General features: G+C 43.8%; 1 protein-coding gene across 1 annotated transcript; it reads right to left on the bottom strand.

The window, feature by feature from the left end:
* Positions 1 to 2754: 2754 nt before the first annotated feature.
* Positions 2755 to 25831, bottom strand: LOC114641398 (uncharacterized). The gene is made up of 5 exons (XM_051926735.1): positions 25399 to 25831; positions 24968 to 25288; positions 23041 to 23100; positions 20889 to 20975; positions 2755 to 2876 (listed from the first exon to the last, which is right to left on the bottom strand). The coding sequence occupies exons 1-5, from the start codon at positions 25439 to 25441 to the stop codon at positions 2755 to 2757; spliced, it is 633 nt and encodes a 210-aa protein (XP_051782695.1). The 5' UTR covers positions 25442 to 25831.
* Between the last annotated feature and the right edge of the window lie 1034 nt (positions 25832 to 26865).

The following is a 26865-nucleotide window of genomic DNA, read 5'->3' as shown; positions in this document are numbered from 1 at the left end:
TTTACGTGCCATGACATGTTCCGCTCATGAATACAACCTGGAAGCATCATTGGTCAAAACACTGGCACCTCATTCATTACATGTTGGTGTGCTAGAGAGACCTTCGTGATGTCTCACACACTCAAGTGATGCCCAGTGCAGAGTGTCTTACTGACCATCGCCTTGTTCACTGCAAACCTAAACCAAAGGGAGGGAGACGCCCCAAGATAGAAGTTCCAGGTCAGCAACCTTGAGTCAGCCAAAGTGAAAGATGACTTCCAGGCAAACCTCCAGTTGAGGCTTGAGGACCTTAGTTGCTGTATGGGTCCTTCTCCTGAAACCCTCTGGAAACATCTTAAAACTGGCATTTTGCAGTCCTCAGAAGAAGTCTTTGGGGTTTCTAGAAATAAGAACAAAAACTGGTTTGAGAGTAAGGAACTGCTTGCAAGGAAGAAGTCCTCTTACCAGACTCACCTTGCCTAACCATCTTGTCCCGAAAAGAAAGCAGCCTTCCGCCTTGTATACAGCCGCCTTCAGCGTAAGCTTTGAGAGATTCAAAATGAGTGTTGGGAGAACCTTGTGGAGAAAACACAGCTCTGTGCAGACACTGGTGACTACAGAGGGGTTTATGAAGCCCTAAAAGCGGTTCACAGCCCTACATATAAGGTACAGAGTCCTCTGCGTAGTGCAGACGGCCAGACATTTCTCACTCCATCCTAAAATGGTGGTCCAGGTGTGGCTGAGTCAGTTTTATTATGTTTTATTTTTATGAACATTCTCAAAACTATGGACTTTTTAACACTGAAATGCTTCTGTTTTATATGATGTGAATTTTGTTTAATAAGAATGCAATCAGTGTGTCTTTTGTATAATAGTTCCTGTTTGCCTGTTGTAGCAGGGGGGGGCTTTAATTAATGAAACACCCAGAGGGTGCACACGCAGCGTAACAGCAGACTTCTAGCAAAAGCTGGATGATGCTGTTGCAGGTAAGACGCCTCTCGATGCTCTCTGTCTCTCGTGTAAGCTAACAAGTTTAAAAATGGTGTATTCTGTCTCAGACTGCAAGGAAACATCACGTCACATAGCTGTTGATGTATCTTAAGGTTCTGTCGTCACTTTTGGTCGGCAGAAATTGACTTTAGAAGTGTTGAATTTGATGGAGATCCAGCCGCATTAGCATATTGTTTGGCTTCCTACAGGCGACTGAGAGAGCGAGCGCCTGTCGCTGTGTGTGCTGACTGTGCCCCTTACTGCTGGTCTTATAGGTATGGCACAACACTTTTTTAGTTTTATGCACTTTCAGATGTGCCTGGGTCAGATGTCAGAAAAATGTTTATTTGTTTATTTCAAAAGTAGAAAAAAACTATTGTTACTACCTCAGATTCTGTTTAGTTACAGCTTTTTGTTGTTTTTTATACATTTTGTGATGTGCCTGTGTCAGATGTGACTAAACTTCAAAGTGAATCATTGAATAAAGATGACTTGTTGTTAAATACATTCATTTGTGTTGATTTCAAATTAGTCATAACCTACCTGCTGCTTACCAGCCGCTGAAAATGTCTGGCCCAGCTGAATTTGTAATTGAATAGCCCTGGTCTAGGGAGCCCCTACAAAATTCCTTAGCATGGTCATCCAGCTTCATGAAGATCAGCGCAGATGAGTCAGACATAGCAATGACTTCTCAGCCAATCCGATGAAAGGACCCCTCTCTCACACTATGCTCTTCAGTACTTGATGGTCTTGCTCTGTGACTTTGTGTGGCCTACCACTTTGTGACTGAGGTGTTGTTGCTCCTCCCACTTAGGTCAGGTTAGGTCAGGTTGGAGAGCATGCACTGGTACAGTGCTATCACACCCACCACACAACAAAACAGCTTGGATCCTGGTTGGAAACCCCCCAGGCAGACATGCAGTCCAGTCCCACCCTCTATCTGCCACAGCCAAGTGTTACATGGGCGTCGGAAAATCGAGAGTCCACCTTATGAGAAGGATTTAGAAGTCATAGTGGACTCTAAGCTATCAACTTCCCGACAGTGTTCAGAAGCCATTAAGAAGGCTAACAGAATGTCAGGTTATATAGCGCCTTGATGTGTGGAGTACAAGTCACAGGAGGTTCTGCTCAACTTTTATAACACACTGGTGAGGCCTCGTCTGGAGTCCTGTGTGCAGTTTTGGTCTCCATAAAGACATAGCAGCACTAGAAAAGGTCCAGAGAAGAGCGACTAGGCTGATTCAGGGCTACAGGGGTGAGTTATGAAGAAAGATTAAAAGAGCTGAGCCTTTACAGTTTAAGCAAAAGAGATTAAGAGGTGACATGATTGAAGTGTTTAAAATTATGAAGGGAATTAGTCCAGTGGATCAAGACTGTTACTTTAAAATGAGTTCATCAAGAACACGGGGACACAGCTGGAAACTTGTTAAGGGGAAGTTTCGCATAAACATTACGAAGTTTTTCTTTACACCAAGAACGATAGACACTTGGAATAAGCGACCAAGTAGTGTGGTAGACAGTAAGACGTTAGGGATCTTCAAAACTCGACTTGATGTTTGTTTGGAAGAAATATGTGGATTGGACTGGCGAGATTTTTTGGGCTGAATGGTCTGTTCTCGTCTAGAGTGTTCTAATGTTCTAATGTCCCCTTGGCCTGGTCCAGCCGCTTAGGTCCCCAACAATGAGGATCTTACGAGCCGGATCACCATCGGCTAAATGTTCCCCATGGCCGTAGTGCCATAACTGACGCTCCCTCACAATGCAGGTAATGCGACTCATTCAGGACTACATGTGCAACACAAAGTCAAACCAGCGGTACCCAAGGATCCTCCGCAGAGACACAATATTGAAGGAGTCCAGTCTATGCCTCAGGTCACTGGATAGCCTCCATGTCTCATAGCCATATACTGTAACAAGACAGGAAGCACCAGGACTCTAAAGACTTGGACCTTCATCCTTTTGCATAGCTGTCCAGCGACCTCATGACCCCCCATGCTCTCCCAATCCATCTACTGACTTCATAGGAAGAGTCACCAGAGACATGAATGTCACTGCCAAGGTAAGTAAACCTCTCGACGAGGTCGACACTCTCTCCGCAGACAGACACACTGCTGATTGCCGTGCCCAAGAGGTCATTAAAGGCCTGGCTCTCGGTTTTTATCAGGACACTCGCAAGCCCAGATACTCAGACTCCGCACTCAGTCTCTCGAGACCCCAATCACAGCCTCCATTGACTTTGTGAAAATCACAGCATCATCAGCAAAATCAAGATCTTTCTTCTCCAACTGATGCCCCGCTTAGAAATAATGCAATATTATATTTATATAGTGCCTTTCACTTCACAATAATGGCACATACAGTTGATCAGGGCAGATCAAACAAAGAAGGCTTATGGCCAAAGTGGCATTTTGTGACAGTCGCTGAGCTCTTCATGCACATGTGAACAATGAAACATCTGAACTCGGTCACTTGAGGGGCGTCCACAGACCTTTGGCCAGAGAGTTCACATCGCACTCTTCACTTCATTCTGAATGGTTTATACTTGCTGATCATTTCAAATGGATGCACACAGCCTGCCGCTGAGCTTTCTGCTCCCTTATTTTTGTGTCCTTGTTGGTTAAGCAAACACAAAAGAAATTAAAAATGACAAAGGAGCAACTCAAGAGTTAAAGAAATAATGAAGGCATTTCGATTGTAACAAGTGAGTGATAACATTTTAAAGGCAAACATGTTTTTGCATTACCAGTGATTGTCTTGTAAGTAAGGAACTGACAGTAGAATGAAAAACCTGTAGCTACTGTGGGCCCAGGGACTGGGAATGAAGACCACTGAGATAAAAGGAGCAGAGTATTAAACGCCTGCCCTCCACACTAAGCCTTACTAATTCTGAGCCTTAAGTCACTGACAGGAGCCACTAGGGGGCAGCAGGTGCGCACAGTAAGCTAACACGACACTTCATGCTTGTCACGTCAGTGAGATGAGCGCAGGTTATGGAGAGACCACCCGCTCAGGCCGAGGCTCCTCAGTTCAGGTACAGCAGCCTAAAAAAATAAAAAGACAAAGCAACATGGAGCAGGGCTCAGTAACCAAGTGTGTGGACAATGACAGACAAGTTCTTCTTAAGTAGAGAAACAATCAGAGAGCAGACTGTGGAGAAGTGGCATGTCTGTTAGCCTTCTGGAATGATCTTTTGTCTGGCAACATCATGGGACATTTGCAAAGAGGTGGCATGGACTTAGGTTAGTTAAGTGGAGTGGAGAAAGAATGGAATATAAGACTGAAATCAATAAAGATGAAGAAAAAGGATTGGAGGGAAGAGACCCAAAGAGATGATGAGATTTCGGGCCGACTGCTTCTCAGCCATTGAGCCCAGCAGAGGGGAAGTTCAAGTAGGAGCTGAGATGTTGGGCAGCAGCAGACACAACATAAAGACAAAGGACTTTTGACAACACATTTTAATTGGGATTTGAGTAACAAAGAAGTACAAAAGGGGTGATGTCACAGTAACTTACAAAATATGAATAAACTTTAGAAAAGACACAGCTGGCTGAGCAAAATGATAAAACAATTCACTGTAAAGCTGTGCGGGTCTGAATGGCCGAGTGACGTGTGACAAGAGCTGAAGTTGTGATGAGAATGGAGGCTGAAACAGACTAAATGTTAGCCAATGTCACATTACATGACCTCTAGTCATGGGGTATGTCAGAGTTGCTGACCTCAGTTACTGATCTTGTCACCAGACCCTGTTAATGTTCATAACTGAAAACAGCCGAGCATTGGTGACCGCCCCTTTTCTCTTACAGCCAATAGCGTGCTGCCTGATGGAGCTGGCACAATACAGATGGTTGACAGGTGTTGAGCCGTGGTCTCGGCCCTTTCTTTGTTTCCATTGTAATGTGGTATGTAAACACACGTGACATCAAGCAGGCGAGCTTCTTTCCTGTTTGTGAGAATTTTATTCCTCATTGCAACATCTCAAACTTTTGTACTTCTGGATGAGCATTCAGTGGTTGTTGGCTCTCACGCACACAGCGCTGCCCATACGACTACAGCCAGAGTCACACATGTTTGAGGGCCGAGTCGTGGACTCGTTGGACTCACTTGCTGGGAATGTCAGACTACACGACTGCCCTTCACAGGAGTGCCATACCAACTGCATCCAATGTGCTAAGGTTATGTAAATGAAATCTAAATAACGTGACCTAATGTGATGTGGCCATTAGTTAATTTAAACAAACTCGCCTGACTAGACGAGGGTCTGAAGATCAGACGACTGAGCAATGAGGGAGAGCCCACAGCACCTGAGTGCAGCTTTGGGGTTCAATTTGTGGCATTTCAAAAGACAGGTGGTCTTTTGGGGCAGGTTAGTGACATGGACTGGGATGTTATCTCAGGGCTGTGCCACTGTGATGAGCAGCAATACCCACCATAGGACTGTCACTGTATCACAGTGGGCTTCTCGGGTTAAACGATGAACCTGAGGTGACCTCAGGGACTGACAGACTGACTGACTGTCACCTTATCCAGTGATGATGGCTGTGGACTCTTTGATTTTGAACTGGTTTAAATGGTTAGAGTGAAGGCTGAGTGGACTGCATTGTCGTTAGAATTATTAATGCAGCTCTACACCCTGACTAGAGCTGCTGATTAACTGTACAGACTGCATCTCTGTTGTTAGTCATTAGCACTAAAACATAAGTAACATGATAGTTAGAATTGGATACTAACTCTCACCTATTCTGTTTCTCTTCTCAGTACTCAAATGTGCCACTTGGTGCCACTTGGAGGATTGCAGGAATCATGGGAAAGAGGGGTCCTTTCATCGGATTGGCTGGCCCAGCGCTGACTCAGCTGTGGAATGGCCAAATGGGGGAGGCAGCTTGATGGTTGAGGTCTCCAGGAGTCTAAAATTATCCAAATCTTATTATGTGATATCATCTACTGTTATATTCTGCTCCGTACTTCTAAACTTTTTTATTTTTATACTGTATTGAGGATTTGTTCTGTGTATTGTATTGTGTTGTATTGACCCCCTTCTTTTGACACCCACTGCACACCCACCCTACCTGGACAGGGGTCTCTCTCTGAACTCCCTTTCCTGAGGTTTCTTCCATTTTTTCCCTACAAGGTATTTTTTTTGGAGTTTTTCTTTGTCTTCTTAGAGAGTCAAGGCTGGGGGGCTGTCAAGAGGCAGGGACTGTTTTTTTTTTTTTTTTTTTTTTTAAGCCCATTGCGGCACTTCCTGTGTGATTTTTGGCTACACAAAAATAAATTGTGTTGTATTGTATTGTATTGTACTTGAGCTATTTTGCACAATTGAAGACCACTTGCTTCGAGACCACAGGACTGCCACGGTCCCCTCAATGTTTCCATTGTCTCAGTGCTGAAACAATACACGGCTACAGTTTGAACACAACTGAAGTCACCTCTGATGTTTACACTTTCCTGGTGTTAATGCCGAGCTGGATGGACTGTTGTCTTGACTGGGATTGAAGGTTGAATCTTTGCGCGGTAGTTTTGGGTCACTCAGTTTGGGTTTAGAAGTATGGACAATTCAATTTTTGCAGCCATTTTGATTTCTGATATTTGTTTAACCTTGTTAAGGTAATTCTGCATCGTCTATTCTTTCATGCACTTCTGAATATGAAAAGCACACCTGTGACCACCTGCTATGAGAGTTGGCCCTTTAGACAACTTCTAACTTAGTTCTTACCATTCTGAGCTCTGGCCACTGACCACTCAAGAACATTCACAGAGTTGTCCCTAAGCCACTGCTGTCTTGTCCTTACTTTGTGTCTTGTTTGAAGGAGAACCTTTGGCCCAGTCTGAGGTCCGGAGTGCTCTGAGCAGGTTTCCTTTAAGGATGTTTCTGTACTTTGCTCCATTCAGCTTCCCCTTGACTCTGTCTGGTCTCCCAGTCCCAGTTGCTGCCACCACCACGCTTCACCACTGGAGTGGCATTGCACATGTGATGAGTGGTGCCAGGACTCCTCCAGACTGGACACTTAGAACTTAGGCCAAGAAGCTCAATCTTGGGTTTCCCACACTCTGAGAGTCCCCCAGGTATCTTTTTGCCAACTCTAAGAAGACTTCCAGGTGTCTCTTAATGAGGAGAGTCTTCTGTCTGGCCATTCTGCCATAAAGCTCAGATCAATAGAGTGCTGCAGTGATGGTTCTCCTTCTGGAAGTTTCTCCCATCTTCACACACGTTCTCTTGAGCTCAGCAGATTAACCATCAGGTTCTTGGTCAGCTCTCTTACCAAGACCCTTCTCCCTGATTGGTCTCTATGGTGGAAAGCCAGCTGTAGAGAACATCCAATGGTTGATTCAAACTTCTTCCATTCAAGAATGATGGAGGTTGTTGTGCTCCTGGGAATCTTCAGTGTTGCAGGAGTGTTCTGTAGCCTTCCTCAGATCTGAGCCTTAACACAATCCCGTCTCTCAGTTCTGCATGCAATTCGTCACCCTCATGGCTTGGCTTTTGCTCATCTGCGGGGTCTTCTGTAGACAGCTGTGTGTCTTTCTTATTCGAGTCCATTCTATTGAAGTGTGCACAGGTGGACTCGAAACAATATGTGGAAACATCTCAATGATGATCAATAGTTTAAGGGTCTTAGCAAAAGGTCTGAATGTTTGTGTCACTGTGATATTTCAGTTCTTAATATTTAACAAATTTGCAAAAATTCCCAAGATCCAGTTTGTGCGGAGGGGAAGAAACAAATGGAACTGATTTAATACTTTGTGAAGGTGTGGGTCAGCTCCATGCTACCAGGCCCCTCCAGGGATACTCTGGAACCCCCTACTGCTGATAACATACCAAAGAGATGAGCCAGTAGATGAGGACACAACACACAAAGCGAGAAGAAGGTGTGAAAAAGTGTCTTAGTGCTTAGTCAAAAAAACAATAGTGATCAAAAGTGTAGTGCTTTAAACTCTTCAAGAAATAAATCATCCAATAAAAAGAAGGTGTTCAGTGGAGGTTAAAAGTCAATTAAATAAATATTCCATAATAATCATGACCATGACCATAGGTGAGGGTAGGAACATAGATCGACTGGTAAATTGAGAGCTTCGCCTTGCGGCTCAGCTCCTTTTTCACCACGACAGACCGATGCAATGCCCGCATTACTGCGGATGCCGCACCGATCCGCCTGTTGATCTCACGCTCCATTCTTCCCTCACTCGTGAACAAGACCCCGAGATACTTGAACTCCTCCACTTGGGGCAGGATCTCGCTACCAACCCTGAGAGGGCACTCCACCCTTTTCCGGCTGAGGACCATGGTCTCGGATTTGGAGGTGCTGATTCTCATCCCAGCCGCTTCACACTCGGCTGCGAACCGATCCAGAGAGAGCTGAAGATCACGGCCTGATGAAGCAAACAGGACAACATCATCTGCAAAAAGCAGTGACCCAATCCTGAGCCCACCAAACCGGACCCCCTCAACACCCTGGCTGCGCCTAGAAATTCTGTCCATAAAAGTTATGAACAGAATCGGTGACAAAGGGCAGCCCTGGCGGAGTCCAACTCTCACTGGAAACGGGTTCGACTTACTGCCGGCAATGCGGACCAAGCTCTGGCACCGATCGTACAGGGACTGAACAGCCCTTATCAGGGGGGCCGGTAGTGACCGAAAGAACGAGATCACGAATACAAGCGGCTGAAATGAGTTTCCTCCGCAGGGTGTCTGGGCTTTCCCTTAAAGATAGGGTGAGAAGCTCAGTCATCCGGGAGGGGCTCAGAGTAGAGCCGCTGCTCCTCCGCATCGAGAGGAGTCAGATGAGGTGGCTCGGGCATCTGATCAGGATGCCTCCTGGACGTCTCCCTGGTGAGGTGTTCCGGGCACGTCCAACCGGGAGGAGGCCCCGGGGAAGACCCAGGACACGCTGGAGGGACTATGTCTCTCGACTGGCCTGGGAACGCCTTGGGATTCTCCCGGAAGAGCTAGAAGAAATGGCCGGGGAGAGGGAAGTCTGGGCATCTCTGCTCAAGCTGCTGCCCCCGCGACCCGACCTCGGATAAGCGGGAGACAATGGATGGATGGATGGATGGATAATAATCATGGTTAAAACACAATATCCTGGCATCTCCTCCCCTTATCCTAACCAGACATTGCAGGAGGAGAAGACGCCAAACCAACAGACACAACAATCCTGGGTCCCCAGGCGAGCCGCCTACACCACCAGGTCACTCCAGCTCCCTGAATGGCTCAGGTGGAGTGATCCTGTATGACACCCCTGAGCGGTGGCCTGCGGTTCCCTTGAGGGGCTCTCCTCACAGCTGCCTGTCTCCTCACTCCCACTCTTGTTTGCTCCTTCACCAGCTCCTCTCTCGTCGTCCTGCCTGCTTCTCTTTCATTCCTTTAACCTCTGCTATATTGCAATTCTCCTTTCGTTTTTTGTTCTCCTCTTGTTGTGCCAGCTCTCCGTTTTATCTGCAGCTTTTAAGAAACACCAGGTGCGTCACCAACCTCCTTCCTGCAGCAGTGCGAGCACACACACCCACGGAGATTGAGCCGGCCAGTTAATGTATTTAGTTATTTAAACTGGGCTCCTGATTGTTACGCTGCAGACCCGCCATACAACATACCGTAGTCTGTGACATAACAGAATTTGACAAAGTGCAGGGGCACCAGATACTGGTACTGGCATATTGAAGATGACTTTCCTGTGGCAGGTGGGCTGATTCATGTCACACGTGTATTCAAATGACCTTCTGAGGCTAAACTGGGGACTTCGTGAGTGCCGAAGGGTTTGGTTGATCTTGTGACGAGTTTTAGCAGAAGGTTAAGATGATCTGTCTGTTCAGTGACGTCCGACTCTGGCGCAGGGTTCAGGTTGGACCTGACAGACCTTCATGTTAGGCTGCTGACATCTCCTATTCAGATGGCGAGGTGAGCTGCGTCGAGGCCCTTAGATGTTCTTTGTGTCTGTTTTACGTCCATACCTTGTTTTTTTGAGCTTCTCCTCTTCAGTGTGCATGTAGTCAGTGCTACAAGTCCTTAAGTGCAGGATGCACCTTTGAAAGGACCTGCCAGGCATGCTTGTTATACATCAGCCATTACTGTAAATGATCTTTAATTCTGAGTGTACAGTATCAGCTCATTTATCTTAAACCACTAAGAAACACCAACAACAACTCTGAGGCAGGAGTCGGCCGAGCAGAGCAGGCACTAAGTGGTGCAGAGCAGCAGACTGGCAGGTGTGAACTTCAGGTGAGTACAGCGAGGCCAGGAAACGAGAAGTGTGAGGAGTGTGAGGAGTGTGAGCAGGTCGAGTGGCCTCAACAACAATGATGACGCTGTGGTTTCATGTGCTGTGCTTTGGCTTTGAAACTTCAGTGCCTGGAAATGTCTGAACGCTGAATTCACACTGCAGGTAAAAACGCTTCATTTTATTAACCGTTCAGTTTTTATAAACTGCCTGTTAGAAATGATTTATAAATATGAACTACTTGAGAGTTATGAAAAATAAATCAAATGGTAAGAACAAAATCAATGTCAGGGCCTGAGCCATTTCTGAGTTTGAGATCCAAAGGGCACTGCAGATATTTACTTCAATGCAAGTGAGATGTTCGTTCTTCAGCACTTCACTTGGATGTGTTTCTGTGCTCATTTCTCATTTCTTTGTTCTTAATTCTTTAATTTAACAGACACATCCATGGGCACCATCTGCATGAATGTGAAAAGAGAAGCTCCAAGTGCAGCCATGAGAAGACCTCACTCACAACTACAGAGGGACGGATGGATGAGCTAATAAAGGAGTTTGTTTGTTCAAAACTGATGTCTTCAAAATGTCTCAGTTACCTACAGAGGAGCTCTGATGAGCAGAATGACCAGTAAAGTTCAGACTGGTGGTGTGTGCGTCCATGTCGCTGTCCTCAGGATGGACTAAAGACGTGCAGTGAGGATGACTGCCACCAAATACACAGAAATGAGTCACTGAATGGACACGCCAGTCCAAATGCACCGTGTGTTGTTCTCATATCTGAGCTGATTCTTCTGAATAAGCGTCACCTGTTGGAATGCATGTGTGCACCTGCTTCAAGGAAATCCATTCTGATGTTTTGTGTTATTTTTACAGGTGTGTGACACTAATGACTATGCAGTATTATTAATTCCTTTTTGGAGAATATTTTTGGTACTTAGCTGTGATTTTGGATAATACAAGTAGCGAACGTATTTAGGAGGACCGAGTGGGACGGTGTGATCTGGTTTGGTTTTATGATGTCTTAGTTTCTTAGTGTTGGCTCTTTAGGTGGCCTGCCTTGTATGTTTAAAGAAAATCATCAAAACCCGTTGGATGACACTGGTGCCCACTGCATTGTTGTCAGTGTGGAGGGATACCATGAACAAGGTAAAAATGAACATTAAAGTTGTCAAATATCTCATGAGTAAAAGAAGATAAGCATCTAAAGTGTGACTGCTAGGTACAGGCTGTCCACAGACATTAGGATATTAGAGGAGAACACAACTGGAGAGTCAGCATGGGGTCAGAAGAGGGAGGTCGTGTTTTACTAACATGCTGGAATTCTATGAGAAGGAAACAAAAGGATATGACCAGAGTGGAGCAGATGAGATTATTAATCTGGACTTTCACAAAGCATTTGATAAGGTGCCACATGAGAGGGTGGGCATCAAATTAAAAGAAGTGGGAGTTCAGGGTGATGTTTGTAGATGGGTGCAGAATTGGCTCAGACACAGGAAGCAGAGGGTGATGGTGTGAGGAACCTCATCAGAACTGGCTGATGTTAAGAGTGGTGACCAGCAGGGGTCAGTGCTAGGGCCACTGCTATTTTTAATATATATAAATGATTTAGATAGGAATATAAGTAACAAGCTGGTGAAGTTTGCAGATGATACCAAGATAGGTGGATTAACAGATAATTTGGAATCTGTTATATCATCACAGAAGGACTTGGATAGCATACAGGCTTGGGCAGATTTGTGGAGATGAAATTTAATGTCAGTAAATGTAAAGAATTACACATAGGAAGATTAAAAAAGGACAAAGCAGTGCTGGAAAAAGTCCAGAGAAGAGCTACTTGGCTGATTCCAGGGCTTCAGGGGATGAGTGATGAGGAAAGATTAAAAGAGCTGAGCCTTTACAGTTTAAAACAAAGAAGATTAACATTGACATGATTGAAGTGTTTAAAATTATGAAGGGAATTAATGCAGTGGATTAAGATGGTGACTTTAAAATGAGTTCATCAAGAACACGGGGACACAGTTGGAAACTTGGGAAGGGTAAATTTCACACAAACATTAGGAAGTTTTTCTTCAGTTAGAGAAGCACAGAGACGTGGAATAAGAGACCAAGTACTGCGGTAGACAGTAAGACATTCAGGACTTTCAAAACTCGACTTGATGTTCTTGTATAAGAATGAAGTGGATAGGACTGGAGAGCTTTGTTGGGCTGAATGGCCTTTTGTCGTCCAGATTGTTTTTAATATTCTAACATGATAACATGACCATTACTGTAACAACTCTGTCTTTGACGTCTGAGAATTAAACCAGTAAGGAAACCCACAGAGATACGGTGGGCAGAGAGACAGCAGTAGCACTTACTACCACTTTATACTTCATGACGATTTTCAAATACTCAGACATTATCTACAGAGAGAGTGATAATGACCACAGATAATACTAAGAAATGAAACAACAACATTTCTTTGTGTAGCTCATATTCTTACAAATGACGAAAGTCAAAGAAGTGAACAGGCCTGAGTGTAATAAAACCTTAAATCAGGCCATTGTGCCCCTCTTGAAAGCTACTACTCTCACGCTGGTTTTAGTTTGAAAATCACTTCTTCATCTTTTAAATCATTTCCTGGTAACATTTCTTTGTTATTATAGTCAGAGGTTGCTTTTAAACAAGACAGTGGTGATGTCCACTTTCAAGTCTGACTTCTTAGTCCTGATTCTGAGTAAAAGCAAACAAGTTTTAACAGCACTAACAGAATTTCACAAGATATCTGGTCTTAGAATTAATCTGAATAAAAGTATACTCTTTCCAGTGAATTCACAAGCATATAATATTAAATTAGACACCCTACCTTTTACCATAGCAGATCAGTTTAAATACCTAGGGGTAAATATCACAAGTAAACATAAAGCTCTTTATCAACAAAATTTTGCCGTCTGTATGGAAAAAATTAAGCAAGACTTGCATAGATGGTCAACCCTTCATCTCACTCTAGCCGGAAGAATTAACATTGTAAAGATGAATATCCTTCCTAAACTTCTCTTTTTATTTCAAAACATTTCAATATATATCAATAAATCGTTTTTTAAACAGTTAGATTCAATAATAACCTCATTCATTTGGAACTCAAAACACCCACGTATCCGAAGAGCGACCCTACAAAGACCTCAGGCAGAAGGTGGCATGGCTTTACCTAATTTTCAGTTTTATTACTGGGCAGCAAACATACAAGCCATAAAAACCTGGACACAAATAAATGAACATACACAGGCTTGGTCCGCAATAGAAGTAAAATCCTGTAGTACTTCTTTATATTCCCTGCTCTGCTCTCCAATAAATGCAAATCACCGCAAATATACTAATAACCCAATTGTGCTTTACTCACTCAGAATATGGAACCAAATTAGGAAGCATTTTAAGATGGGAAATCTTTTATCAGTGGCACCTCTGCAAGAGAACCACCTCTTTCAACCTTCGCAAGTATATCCAGTTTTTAATACATGGAAAAGTTTTGGGATTAAAATGCTCAGAGATCTTTATATAGACAACATATTTACATCTTTTGAACAATTACGTTCAAAATTTAACCTCCCAGCTACACATTTCTTTTACTATCTTCAAATTAGAAATTTTGTTAAACAGGAATTGCCCGATTTCCCCCACCTTGCACCCTCCACAATGCTGGAAAAAATACTGCTCAATTCCGAGGAAACAAACACTATTTCAGCAATATATAAAATCTTATTAGAGTCCCTACCTTTCAAAGATCCAAGAGGACATTGGGAAGAAGATCTCTTAATCAATATATCAGAAAAGGAGTGGAAGGTAGCAAAGCAGAGAATTCACTCGAGTTCTATATGCGCAAAGCATAGAATTATTCAACTAAAAATTATATATCGAGCTCATCTGTCTCGCTTAAAACTGTCCAAAATGTTTCCAGGCCAGGATCCAACCTGCGAGCGCTGCAACCAAGCTCCTGCCTCACTGGGTCACATGTTCTGGGCCTGCACCAAACTAACATCATTTTGGACAAAAATTTTTAAGTGCCTCTCAGACAGCCTTGGTATCACAATCCCTCCTAACCCACTAACAGCTGTGTTTGGTGTTCTTCCAGATGGACTTGAATTGGAGAAGGACAAGCAAACGGTGATTGCATTCACTACACTTTTAGCACGCAGACTTATTTTGTTAAACTGGAAGAATCCTAATTCTCCTCTGATAAGTCAGTGGGAAACCGATGTTTTATATTATTTGAAATTGGAAAAAATCAAATTTTCAGTTAGAGGATCTGTACAAAATTTTTTCAAAACATGGCAGGATTTAATCAATATTATTTTAGAATAAGAGAAATAACTATTATTGCATTTAACTCCCTTCTCCATCTCTTATTTATATAGATATTTACTTCTCCCCTTCTTTTGTTTAATGTTGCCTTATTAAAAAGCTTAAAGCAATTTTCCTTTAGCTAAGCTCTCCTTCTCAGGGGTGGGGTTTGATTTGTCTTCAAATTTGTTGGGTTATAAATTGATCTGTTTGTATGGAATGATTACAATGAAAATTAATGAAATAAAAATATTAAAAAAAAAAAAAAAGCAAACAAGTCCCAAAATCACAAATCCAGAAGGCAAAGTCAAAAACAGAATGTAGATGTCAAAAAAACGGTAAAATCACAAAAGTGCAGTAATAATCACAGGAGAACTCACCAACACCACCAAGCACATCTAATGAACTGCCAAGGAGTGCGTGTTCTCGTAGCCTTAATAGGGCTGAGGGTGGTGCCCTGATGGTGATGGGCAGGTGGCACCGCCTCTTAGGGACCCACTTATAAAACACAAGGAACATAACAGAACAAGGACAGACAAATACAAATGAAATGATATGACTGAGCCATCCCAACAGCAGAGGAGCTCTGGCCTCAGGGGAGTCTTAAACTGACCTCTCAGGTAACTGCTGATTCAATCAGGAAAACACCTGAGTGCCTAAATGACCAAAATTGGGGAAAGGGACAAGGGACAAAGAGACAGGACATGACAAAATGTAAACCAAGAGCAGATGAGGCAGCTGGAAGAAATGACATAAACATCGGGGAATGAAAATATAAAACGGTGAAACGCAATCCGCACAGCCAACATGTAATTAACAGCCAAACACAGAAGATGAGATTGACCGTATGACTCTTAGTCCTAAATATGGCTGATTTTTATGGACAGGTGAATGTTGTTTAACGTCTCTATACTTTATATCCTGGTATATTTCACATTTTATTTGATTCTTAAAGAGAAAGCTAACGTGAAAACATTTCAGTAAGGTCGTCACGAATGCTGAACAAAATGCCAACGTGGATCTCCTCGCTCAGCCTTCTCCTCACCCAGCTATGGTGTCACGTTGCTCGATGTCAGCTTGTCCTATTTGAAAGTTTGCTTCTTCTTCTTTCTTCTTCTTCTTGACTGGTCTAAAACTTCATATTGGACATTCTCTCGTGCCTGAAACAGGATATTAAAACACAAAACTTATCCTTCTGCTGCAACTTTCATCATTTTTATAAATCATTTATTATTTTTCCTATGTTTCAGAGCTCTAAGAGGTGGGGGTTCAATCCCAGGAGAGTCACCACGTGTGCTGGTTTTGCGTGTTCTCCCACATGTGTGTAGGAGTGTGCCCTCCAATAGACAAGGGCCCTGTCTAAGGCTGCTCCTTTCTGGTGCCCACTGACCCTGGCATATGCAGTATGTGAGCTCACAAAATGGATGGACATATGGATGACATTTGAACAGAAATCAAGATGAATGACGTGTTGATTAGTAGAAACAAGCAAACCACTTTAAAACAAAGAGTCTTTAGAGGAGATGATTTCAGCATTCAGGTCGCCATGTCAAGTTCAGGGTCACTTGGACAGGAGACGCTCTGCTCAGTCACCTCGTTCAGTCAGCATCTTTATATGAAAGCTGAGGCCACATGTTAAAAGTTTACTTTTGACTGACGCCATCTTACGTCAAACTGGGGGAGACTATTCACAGATAAAGTAGAAGGGAGACAATTTAAAGTCCATTTACCTGCTGGTCTGTTAGGAGTGGGAAGAAAATGAAATCTGCAAAGAAATAATAAAAATAAAGTTAAAGGCAATTAGTTTTTACTTCTGTTTTGCTTGAACACAAATCACCCCATCTGTCTTTTCATAGTAATATCCTTATGGAATCTCAGTAACTGGCAAACTCTTCATTATTACTAAAGTTGAGACCACTTGAAATGAAGTGCAAACAGCAGAAGACCTTCTCATGGTGAGTGACGACAAAACCATACTGACTGAGATGTTGGGAGCCATGAAAATGTCATCGAATAATTCATCAAATTGGTGTACATGTCAGAGGTATTCACTAAAATTCTTATTCTTTTACTTGAATCTTCTCCCAACTGCTTCAGGTCGCCGTCCCTCTTCATTTATTCCTGTCTGCAGACTCCTCTTCCCACAGACCTCAAATCTCTTGTCATCAGGCTTCTCCACCAAAGCCACGGCATGCCATCTCTGTGGTCGTCTCTTTTTATCTGGCTGGGCTGTCTACTCTGCTGTGTCCAGTGGGCCCAAACACTTCATTCTGCTTTGCATGACTTTGTCTACGGACACCGGACCGCTGCTGTTTTGTAGACTCCCTCATTTCTTTTTCTTTCTCTTAAGGATACCCCCAGCAGCTACCTCAGCATAAGAATCTCTGCTCTAATCCACAACTCCTCTTTCTGCATCCTGATAGCCCAAAGTTCACAACCAAACTGGCTGGCATGGGTGGAATTTAGGGGTTCATGATCAACAAATCACAACACGGTGACACCTCATGTTAAGGAGTCTTGGGGTCACACCTCAGGGGCTCCCTCTGTGAAGTTTGCACTTGGGTTTGCTCTTCCCACAGTCCTAAACACGCAGGTTAGCTGAATTGGTGATACATGTATGAGTGTGTGCGTTCACCCTGTGATGGAATGGTGCCTAGTCCGTGAGATGATCCTGCCTGAACCCACTGCTTACTAGGAGAGGTCCCTGCTGCCATGTGACTCGCCCAATTAAACCAATAGATGGATCAATAGGAGAGTAAGTAACCTGTGCTTAAAGCAGACAGTCGTTACTCGTGTTCATACTCTGCTAATGCAGCACCAGTCTCACCACGTCCACCCAAGGATCACTTGTATGGTGAGATGGCTGCTGCCACCTCAGCACAATGTCACCCCACATCTTACTTAAAGGGTATCTGGAAGCATGACATTGATGTCAGCAGTTTGGAATGTGTCAGTAACCACTGGAGACAGGAGATTCAGAGAGACCACCCTACATGAAGCTGCAGCAGCGAGGAGAGCAGGGTTAAAGATAATCCAGGGATTGAACCTGGGCAGCAGAGCGATGGCCACCCACAAATCAGACTCTACAGCCACACCAAGCACTCACGGCCATTTACTTATTTATGGTGCTTATTGTAACACATTACCAGAATCACATGGAGATTCAAATGTTAAATGTGAGCAACAGGCACAAAAACATTTTCACTTTTCGCTTCATTGAATAATCACAAAATAAGGGCTGTTGAATTTCATGTGAATGAATGTATAGATGAAGACAACAGAACTGCCAAAATAATCCAGTTACCATTAAACATGCTGAAAATACACAGACGACATCAATTCAAGCTGGCATCAACTGGCACCCGCTTCAAGTGTGGGTCTCTGAGCCAACGCCACCTCACATTAGAAAGGTCTGAGAATGCTGTGATATGTTAAATATCTCTAATGTGCAAATTAAAACAGACATTGGGTCAGTAATTGAGAAAAGTCACAGAAATAAGAGCCGTGGTCACATAATTAACATTGTGGCAGGTGGCCGGGTGCGACCCTCAATCAGTCGCCTATTTAAGGAGCCGCCGCCCTGCAACCAAGGCTGGAGTCGGGTGAGGAGGTGGACGAGGTCTGAGGAGGCGGCAAGGAGAGGCCCTGAGTGTGTGTGTGCAGTGAAGAGATGGCTTGGAGGAGAAGCCAGGATAGTGAAGAGACTGTGGGGGGTGTTTGGTGGCGGTGCACTTAGTGACTGTAAATAGTCCATCCATCCATCCATTTTCCAACCCGCTGAATCCGAACACAGGGTCACGGGGGTCTGCTGGAGCCAATCCCAGCCAACACAGGGCACAAGGCAGGGAACCAATCCTGGGCAGGGTGCCAACCCACCGCAGGACACACACAAACACACCCACACACCAAGCACACACTAGGGCCAATTTAGAATCGCCAATCCACCTAACCTGCATGTCTTTGGACTGTGGGAGGAAACCGGAGCGCCCGGAGGAAACCCACGCAGACACGGGGAGAACATGCAAACTCCACGCAGGGAGGACCCGGGAAGCGAACCCAGGTCCCCAGATCTCCCAACTGCGAGGCAGCAGCGCTACCCACTGCGCCACCGTGCTGCCCGACTGTAAATAGTGAGTAGTGTAAATAAACGTGTGGTGATGGACTGCAACGTGTCTGCCTGTCTGTGTCCGGGCTGTACCCTTCTACAACATGTGGCCTTGTGAGGATGGACTGGAGTCATGAAACACAACAACTTGGCAAAATGGAGAATGTGCGTAGTGTCATGGTGGGAAGAAACAGTCGGAAAACCTCTTTATTCTTATAGCACTGGAGCTGATTCATTAATGTCACGGTTTGTAGTCCTCGTGTGTGTGTGTGTGTGTGTGCGTGTGTGTGAGTGTGTGTGTGTGTGTGTGTGTGTGTGTGTGTGAGTGTGTGTGTGTGTGGGCACACATGGCTCTAGCCAGTCCTTCCTCTTCCCAGAGCGGTCAGTTCTTATCTCCACACCCAGACCGCTGGCTTCTTCACACGTTCAGCTCACACAGGACTTGTCTGCGGCACTTCCTCTTATTGTTCAGACACATTTCATATGATATTTATATTTATATTTACAACACATACAGAAGTGTAATGCGTACGTTCAGTTAAGATGTGATAGCTCGCTTATTAACTCATAAAAGAACCTATAATGGCGACAAAATCATTTTCTGAAAAGCTTCTGTCTGAACACCTGTTCCCAAAATATTCAGGTCCATGTTCTGTAAATGCTTTACGTGAATCAACATCCTGAAGGCAAGCAAAATGTGTTGAATTTGTGAAGACCACGTTAATGGTGATGTTTCAAAAGTGATGTCTTAAGAATAATATTTGATTCAGTATCCTGCTCTTCCTACATGTTCTGGTATGGCGTGTTTAGTCCTTTTGTTATTCATGAAAGACGTGCAGTCTGAAGGTGGGCCACCTCGTCTCAGGTCTTTGGTTCAGCTGGATGGCACATTTACTGTTTCGTGTGTCTTACTGTTGAGCACTGGTGCAGCACGCTGATCAGCGCAGATCTTGAAGACATGTCCTGGTATGCCATCTGGATCAGCTGCCATCCTGGTGTTCAGTTTCTTAAAAGCTCTCCTTGTGTTGTGTTCTGACAACATGAGCGTCTGTTTCCTCACTGAGCTCTTCTCCCACCACAGATGTTTAGGATCACTGGCTGCCAATGGCGTTATTTCCATTGAAGCACACATAGAAGTTCTGAAGATCATCTACCAGGGAGGTGTCAGCACTCACTGTGCTGGCAGAAATTGCTTTAAAGTCAGATGTTGTCTTCAGACTTTACCACATGTGCCTGCTGTTCAAATGGTTCTTTAACTTTGTCCCAAATTGTCATTTAGTGGTTTCCACAGCTCCTTTGATCAGATGAGGTGGCTTTTTAATTGTCACATTCCCAGACACAAACACTCAGTTGTACGCAGCAGTGTGAGTGTTTTGGGCATCACCAATGGTTTTATCCACCCAAGGTTTCTGGCTTTGGTGAGTCCTGCTGAGGACTTTTGGTGCAGTTTCATTTACGAGGAATCCAACCAAACAGCTGCTGTAAACTCTTTGATGTCTTCATCAGAGAGGCGTGTGAACGTATCCTGGTCACCAACGCTCAGCACATCCTGGAGAATGGCGTCTGATTGGTGTGTACAATGCATGACTGGAGCTTCCGGCTTTAACTTTTGCTTATGTCTGGGCATAGGAAAGAAGGAGTATAAATGGAGAAGAGCAGCGGTCAAGTGTCACGTCCCCTGTGGTAGAACATGTAATGTGTTGATAAAAAGTTCAGCATTAGGTTTTGAGAAATCACAAACACAGTGAGTGGTCAGCATGCAGGTTGTCATTCTGCTGGGGACTGAGTTCTGTCGGTGCAGTGTTGGGGTCTGCTTGAGGTGGAAGGACAGAACTCCCAGTGACAGGCCTGCTCTCGGATACAAACCCTGTCTTCTCTTAGCCATTTGTGTGCCCCTGAGACCTGAATTTTGATTTGCTTATTAAATAATTAAAGGGGTGACCCTGTTGACACTCCAATAGTTTTTGAACTCTACCTGAAATTATTCACTTTAATTTTGAAGTAGTAGTTGTGACATGCAGTTTATTTAAGACATGTTACATTTGGACTCTTTAAGTAATCAGCAGGGACTCACTTAGTGTTTGTTCATGTTAAAGGATTGTGTCCTGATGTTTTTAAATCACTCAGGCCTACAGATCAGCTGTGTTAACATGGAGCTGATAGTTTGGTATATAAATTGATTGACATTTGTGACTTCAAGTCTCCTGCCTGATAACATTTCTCTTACACAGTATGAGAAAGTCCATCCAGCCTCAGCTCTTTTGCTGTTTTCTGATGGCTCCACTTACCTTTGGTTTTCAGATACAAAGCAACCAGCACCACGAGGCCCAAAGTCACAGCTAGTGCAATGGTGGAGTATTTATACAACGTCACATCTGAAAAAGAGGAGACACAGGGATCAACACATCATGTCAAAAGAGGCTGACGCTGATGATGACAATAAAAATGAGGGTCACCTAACAGCTCTAAATTGTGTATTAGTCAGATGACATTTTCAGGGTAATGTTAAAAATCTGCAGTATTTTGTTTCTTTTGACAATTCAAGTTCAGGCAGATCAAGTGACACCTGCTCACAGATTCCTCTAACAAACGCCTCCTTATCTGCCCTCAGAGCCCTCGCAGCCATCCTTCTCAGTTCCCGGTACAGACCAAAGTTGCCATTGAGCCGTGCGCTGTGACTCCTCTCGATGATACCCAGGGTGCCCTGCGAGATGAAACACCTCCTTTCGGGAACACTGGTAACACCAGCACAACACTCAGCAATCTTCAGGGTCTCGTCATGGAAGGTCTCTGTGGAATATGACCCAGACACAGACAGGCAGACATGTTGTAAGTACCCCACACACGTTTATTGTGGTCTTCCATTGTTCACAATTATGCTCTCACAAACCCCAATACCCCACAGTTCTGGCCAACACAATGCCGTTTCTTTATCCTCAGACCGCCTCCTTCTCTCCTCCAGAGATCTTGTCCTTCTTCACTCCCGACTCAAGTCATCCTCTGAAGGGAGGCGGCCCCTTTATATAAGCACCAGGTGTATTCCCAGTAATCTCCCACCGACACGCCCCAGTGTGGCCGAAGTGCCGGTTGTATCCCTGGAAGCACTCCGGGTGTCCCTGCTAGTCTTCCCCCCAGCACTTCCGGGATTGGCGGGGTGCTCCCTTGTGGTGACCACGGGCCCCTACAGGGTCGAGCTTCCCAGCTCTGTACCTGTGGCCCCCAGGGAGGTCGCTCCCTTGAGATCTGGAGGAGGCACAAGCCCTCCTTCTGTCTTCTTGGGCGTCCCGGCTGGGTGCCACCCCCATCTGGGTACCACAGTCTCCCACATCACATTAGAATCAGCAGTCACACCAAAGTCTGCAAGGTCCTCACACAAACTCCATGTAAACTCATTAGAAACAGCCTGATCTTGGGGTCTGGCCAGGTCCAGCCTCATTTTCCTAGTATTTAGTAGTCTACTGGATCTAAGCTGGGTCTTCAGAGTAGCAACAACAAATTTGTGGTCTGAATTCACAAACTGGACACTTCTTCACTGCACCACCAGTATTGGAGTACCAAGTCCAACAATGTGGCTCAGGGCGCTGGAACCAGGATTGAGCGATCCACAGCTCCTGACCTATAAAGTTAAGGGACATGGAGCCACTTTCACCACAGTCACCAGACCCATGGGGACTGAGACAGTCCTCATAGCGGGTTCTGTCAGTGTCAGTGGTGCCACTGAAGTCACCCATGACCAGAGGAGTGTCACCTCACAGGCACCTACAGTATCAACCACCAAGTGAAGTTGTGTATATAATATTCTCCCACACCAAGACATCACTCACCGCAGTAGTAGCAGACACTGAGACAACTGACAAGGCACCCAGGGAGTGCTGTGACCTGACTCTCATAATACACTCGTTGGAAGGAGTGACATCGGACACTATCTGCTACAGCAACAGCTACTCCAAGATTATGACAGCCATCAGAACAACCAGACCAATAAAATGTGTACCCGCCTTAAATTGTGCCTTTGAAAGAAATGTCAGCAATTATACGTCAGAGGTGGTAAGTCAGTTTGGATGAAGATGTCAGCCATGTAATAATCCAGCTGAGTGTGTCTACGTGTGTCTGGTATACAAATCCACATTGTTGCATCTTTCTCTCTTAAATATTTTAGAGACCCCTTTTTGTTTTTTCCAAATGTAGTGAGAGCACCAAGTAACCCTGCGAGTTTGTCTACTTGTGTCTCCTATTCAATCCTCACATGTGTCTAATTTTACTCACTTTGAGACAAACTGAACAAAGAAACTGGCTGACAAAAATAAAACTGTAAGGTTAAATTAAAATGGAGACATTCATAGAAATACCGGACTGACTGTACAATAAGGAATAATTGTGTGTCTTTGAAAATGCCTGCACGTGACACGGTGACAAGTTTATGTGGCTCCAGTGACTTACCTTGGTGCCAGTTGGCACAGGCGACATTCTCAAAGGAAGAGGAATTTGAAGTTTGATTTTCTGTTAAAGAAAGCAGAGAATTTCATTTAGAAAGACAGAGGAAAACAAAGAAAACTCTTACAAGAGATTGTTTTCAAAGGAATTAATGGACTTCAGGCTTTTCTACAATTGAGAAGTTGTGTGTTTGCTGTAAGAACTAAACAGGTGAAACTGGCGCTTTTATCTGATAATATTTTAGCAGCTGTTTTCAAAGATATATATATATATTCTTAGGTCTGGGTCACAATCTGATTCTGATCAGTTGTGAGCAGCACACCATAGATATGTTATACAGTATCTGTCAGCTCATACAAAGAGTACACAACACTGTTTCGCCCTTATTACTAACTGGTAATAATCTGGTGAAATAATCTGAATAAAACTAGTGATAATCAGATTGTGATTAAGACCTATGGATATAAAACTCCATTCTACACTCTGTCAAATAAGTAAACCAGCCACCATGTCGCAGCGTCAGAGGCTTCACCTCAGATGCTGATGTCCAAAGTTCGATCCCCACAATGGAAAGCAAAGATGCGTACATCTGATGAGCCCTGATAAGGGCAAAACACATGTCGTGTACTCTGACAGGTACTGTGTAACATATACAGGTATACAAATACATCAGTATGTCTGTCCATGATCTGTCCATCCTTTCCATTTGACTGTTATGGGAAGCTCATGTCTGCACTGGCAGCAAAGTCAAAGTCAACCCCGTCGGCGCCCCAGCCATTTAGAAATTTCACTTTTTTATAACAATGGAAAAGAAAACAAAATCATTGCAAACATTGAAAATGGACATCATTTGGGTCTCACGAGTATGGAGGCAGTTTCAGTGCACACTTTGTACAAGTTGTAAAACTTAAATAAACCTTCTGTAATTTTAAACACTTGCCAAGCTGCCTCTGTCCTCTGAAGAGCTGAGACACGGGACCCCCACATTACTAGGACAGGACATTTAACTGTACAGCATTGTCTCTGACTTGAATAACATTACTTTAAACAGATGTCTGTAATACAAAGAACATATTCCTAAAATAAAAATAAAATAATACTCAGAGACATGGTGGGTACCTAAGTTAAAGACTAAGAACCACAAGACGTCATTCTGTTGTTAAAATGCTGGACGGCGCTGTGTGTGAAATGGAAGGCCTGCAGCTCTGTGGCTCGTCGCTCGTCGCTCCTTCCTCTTCTTCATTTCAGCACTCAGCGAATGCTCTTATGTGTGTTTAGCTGATCTTACAGATGGATTAAAAACTCTTAACAGACTTAACAAAAGGCTAAATGTCCCCCTCTTTTTAAACTTTTTATTTATTTATTTTTATCTTATTGCCTGGACTGTGTAAACAGAAAAGCACTTTGCTAATTCTGAGTAGATGAAGATAACACCGAGTGAACGTCCTCATTAGATACGAGTGTTAGAATTCATAAATAAAAAGAATTGTGGCAGACAAGAAGCAAGTGTTACTTTTATAACAATAATTTCATTCATTAAACGTAACTTAACAAATGCATTGAACTCCTTTATTTCTATTGTACTCTCACACTTTGTCTAAATTTTATTCAAACAGTTTCCATATTTGACAGTGGAGTAAAGCTGCTGCCTTGTTGTATAATAATGTCGTATTTTATCACTAAACTAACAAAGATCATTTTAAATGAAGGTATGCTGTTGTATCTGTCATAACACATTTTAGCACATGAATAACTCTATAAATATAACCCTATCAATGGCGCCTGTTCATTTAACGGAGTTACCCAGAGGACTAATCCTAATTGACGTCTTTGTGTTTAGATGCCCCCCTGCCATCATTCAAGACCCCGGCTCTCGTAATCCCACCTCATGTTAACAAGTATCACAGACGGCGTGTCATGAAGCAGCACTTACTGTACGTATCCTCGTAAGTCAGCGTGACTCCATTCCTAAACACGGACCTCCGACTCTCCATCTTTGCACAATAATAAGTTGCAGCGTCACTTTTGGTGACATTTTTAAATGTTAAAGTTGCAGTCTCATTGGAATAAGAAAAGACTCCATTAAAATAGTCAACGAACATCATTGGTGGAAGAGCTGAGTTGTTGTCATAGACCCCTAAAGCCACCGGGGGCTGCCCAGGGTACTGCCGGTACCAGATGACCACACTGTCATTCCTCAGGTCACATTCAATCACTTCTGGGGACCCTGGAGAGATGAGCCTGGGGACAACACCTGTGGAAAAGGACAAATGTGCAGTTTAAGGGACGAGTTACTTGTGATGAGCTTACAAAGAAAAGGAAACTCCTAAATTAAATGTTGGATATCCATAAATAAATACTTACATGTTATAAAGATGGAGAGAATCACAACAAGTCTGACGTCCATTGTGACCGAGAGATGAGCCTTTATGAGTTAGAAATGGCTGATGTGCTGGAGATGTGATGACTGAGCAGGAAGTGGACGGCATTGGCCACCAAGTGTCAACGTGAGAACATCTAGAAATGTCTACAGAGCAGAAGAGCAGAGTAGAGCAAGCAGGTGGGCTTGAGAGACGTCACAATACAAGACCTCCCGAAGTGAAGCTTTATACCAAAAGACGATTGATGTCTTCTCACTTAACACAAAAACATCTTAGATTTAAATTAATGAACAAACAACACAAGCCGATTCAGTCTTGATGTAAAACAGAAGATGTGACCTTCCTGTAGACTGTCATTGTGGTGAATGCCATCTGAGTGGAGGACGTGACTGCAACTCAAGAACTAAAGTCGTCACTTGTCATGTGCCTCTGACGAGCGGCCCTCCTGTGTCCTGATGTTTTATGCTAATATCATCACTGAACTGTTAAATTCTATTGTTATTGTGACTTTGGAGACAAATATAACAGCAGAAACACACACACATTCTTATTCTGTCCTTATTCTTGTTCTCAAGTATTCAGCACTTGTCCTTTACCCAAAACACCTGACCAGAATAAGACATTCTACATGAAATTCCACAGTTATTATAACATTTCAAAGTCTATTTAGTGATCATCTAAAAGAAATTTTAAGCACCAGCTATGTTCTTATTTATTTTCAGGCTGGTGTTGACAAAGCACCACACTGTGATGTCTGCCCTGAAGGTAACAAATGATAAAACTGAAGCTCTGGAACTCCGAGAAGCCCCTGAAGCACTAAAGTCCATGGACATGTCAGAGGTGTTTGATGATGGGCCTCACCTCATGATATTCCAGAATTTGCTGCTCACAGGCTCCTCAAGTGCAACTCCACAATCACAAACAAAAGGCAAAAAGACCTCCGACCATTTTTATGCCTCAGCTCTTCAAAGATCTGTGTGAAAGTATTTTAACACAAGAGCACACATGTGTGTATGTGGGTGACTCCTGCGTCATTGACAGCTCATCCGAAGTCACTTCGTGCTGCACTTCTGAAGTTATAAGAAGCCCATCCACTGAACCTTTCTGTTATTTGTCTTTAGTTACAAACTGAGTTGGTTTCCCTCTTGTACAAGTCACTTCATTTCAGTCTTTCAGTTCTTTCCTCATCCCTATTTGTGAAATTCATCAACAGATCGTCTGACTCTGTAAGGATGTTCTAATGGAGGCCACCACAGGTAGGGTGTAAATTGCCACAAACACCTCGCTCAGCTAATGCACTCAACTGTTTATGATTAAAGATCTTTACATTTCCATCTTTGTCAGTTTAGCTCTTACTTGTGAAACCCAAAATGGAAGACTCCTGTTGTCCCATCCTCATAGGATTCCTTACCAAAGCTCCTGAACTCAGGCCATCTTCTTAAGACTCGAT

This window comes from Erpetoichthys calabaricus, chromosome 4, assembly GCF_900747795.2.
Source record: "Erpetoichthys calabaricus chromosome 4, fErpCal1.3, whole genome shotgun sequence".
NCBI classification, from domain to species: Eukaryota; Metazoa; Chordata; class Cladistia; order Polypteriformes; family Polypteridae; genus Erpetoichthys; species Erpetoichthys calabaricus.
The sequence above is the reverse complement of the archived record's forward strand: the minus strand, read 5'-3'. Positions and strand labels throughout refer to the sequence as shown.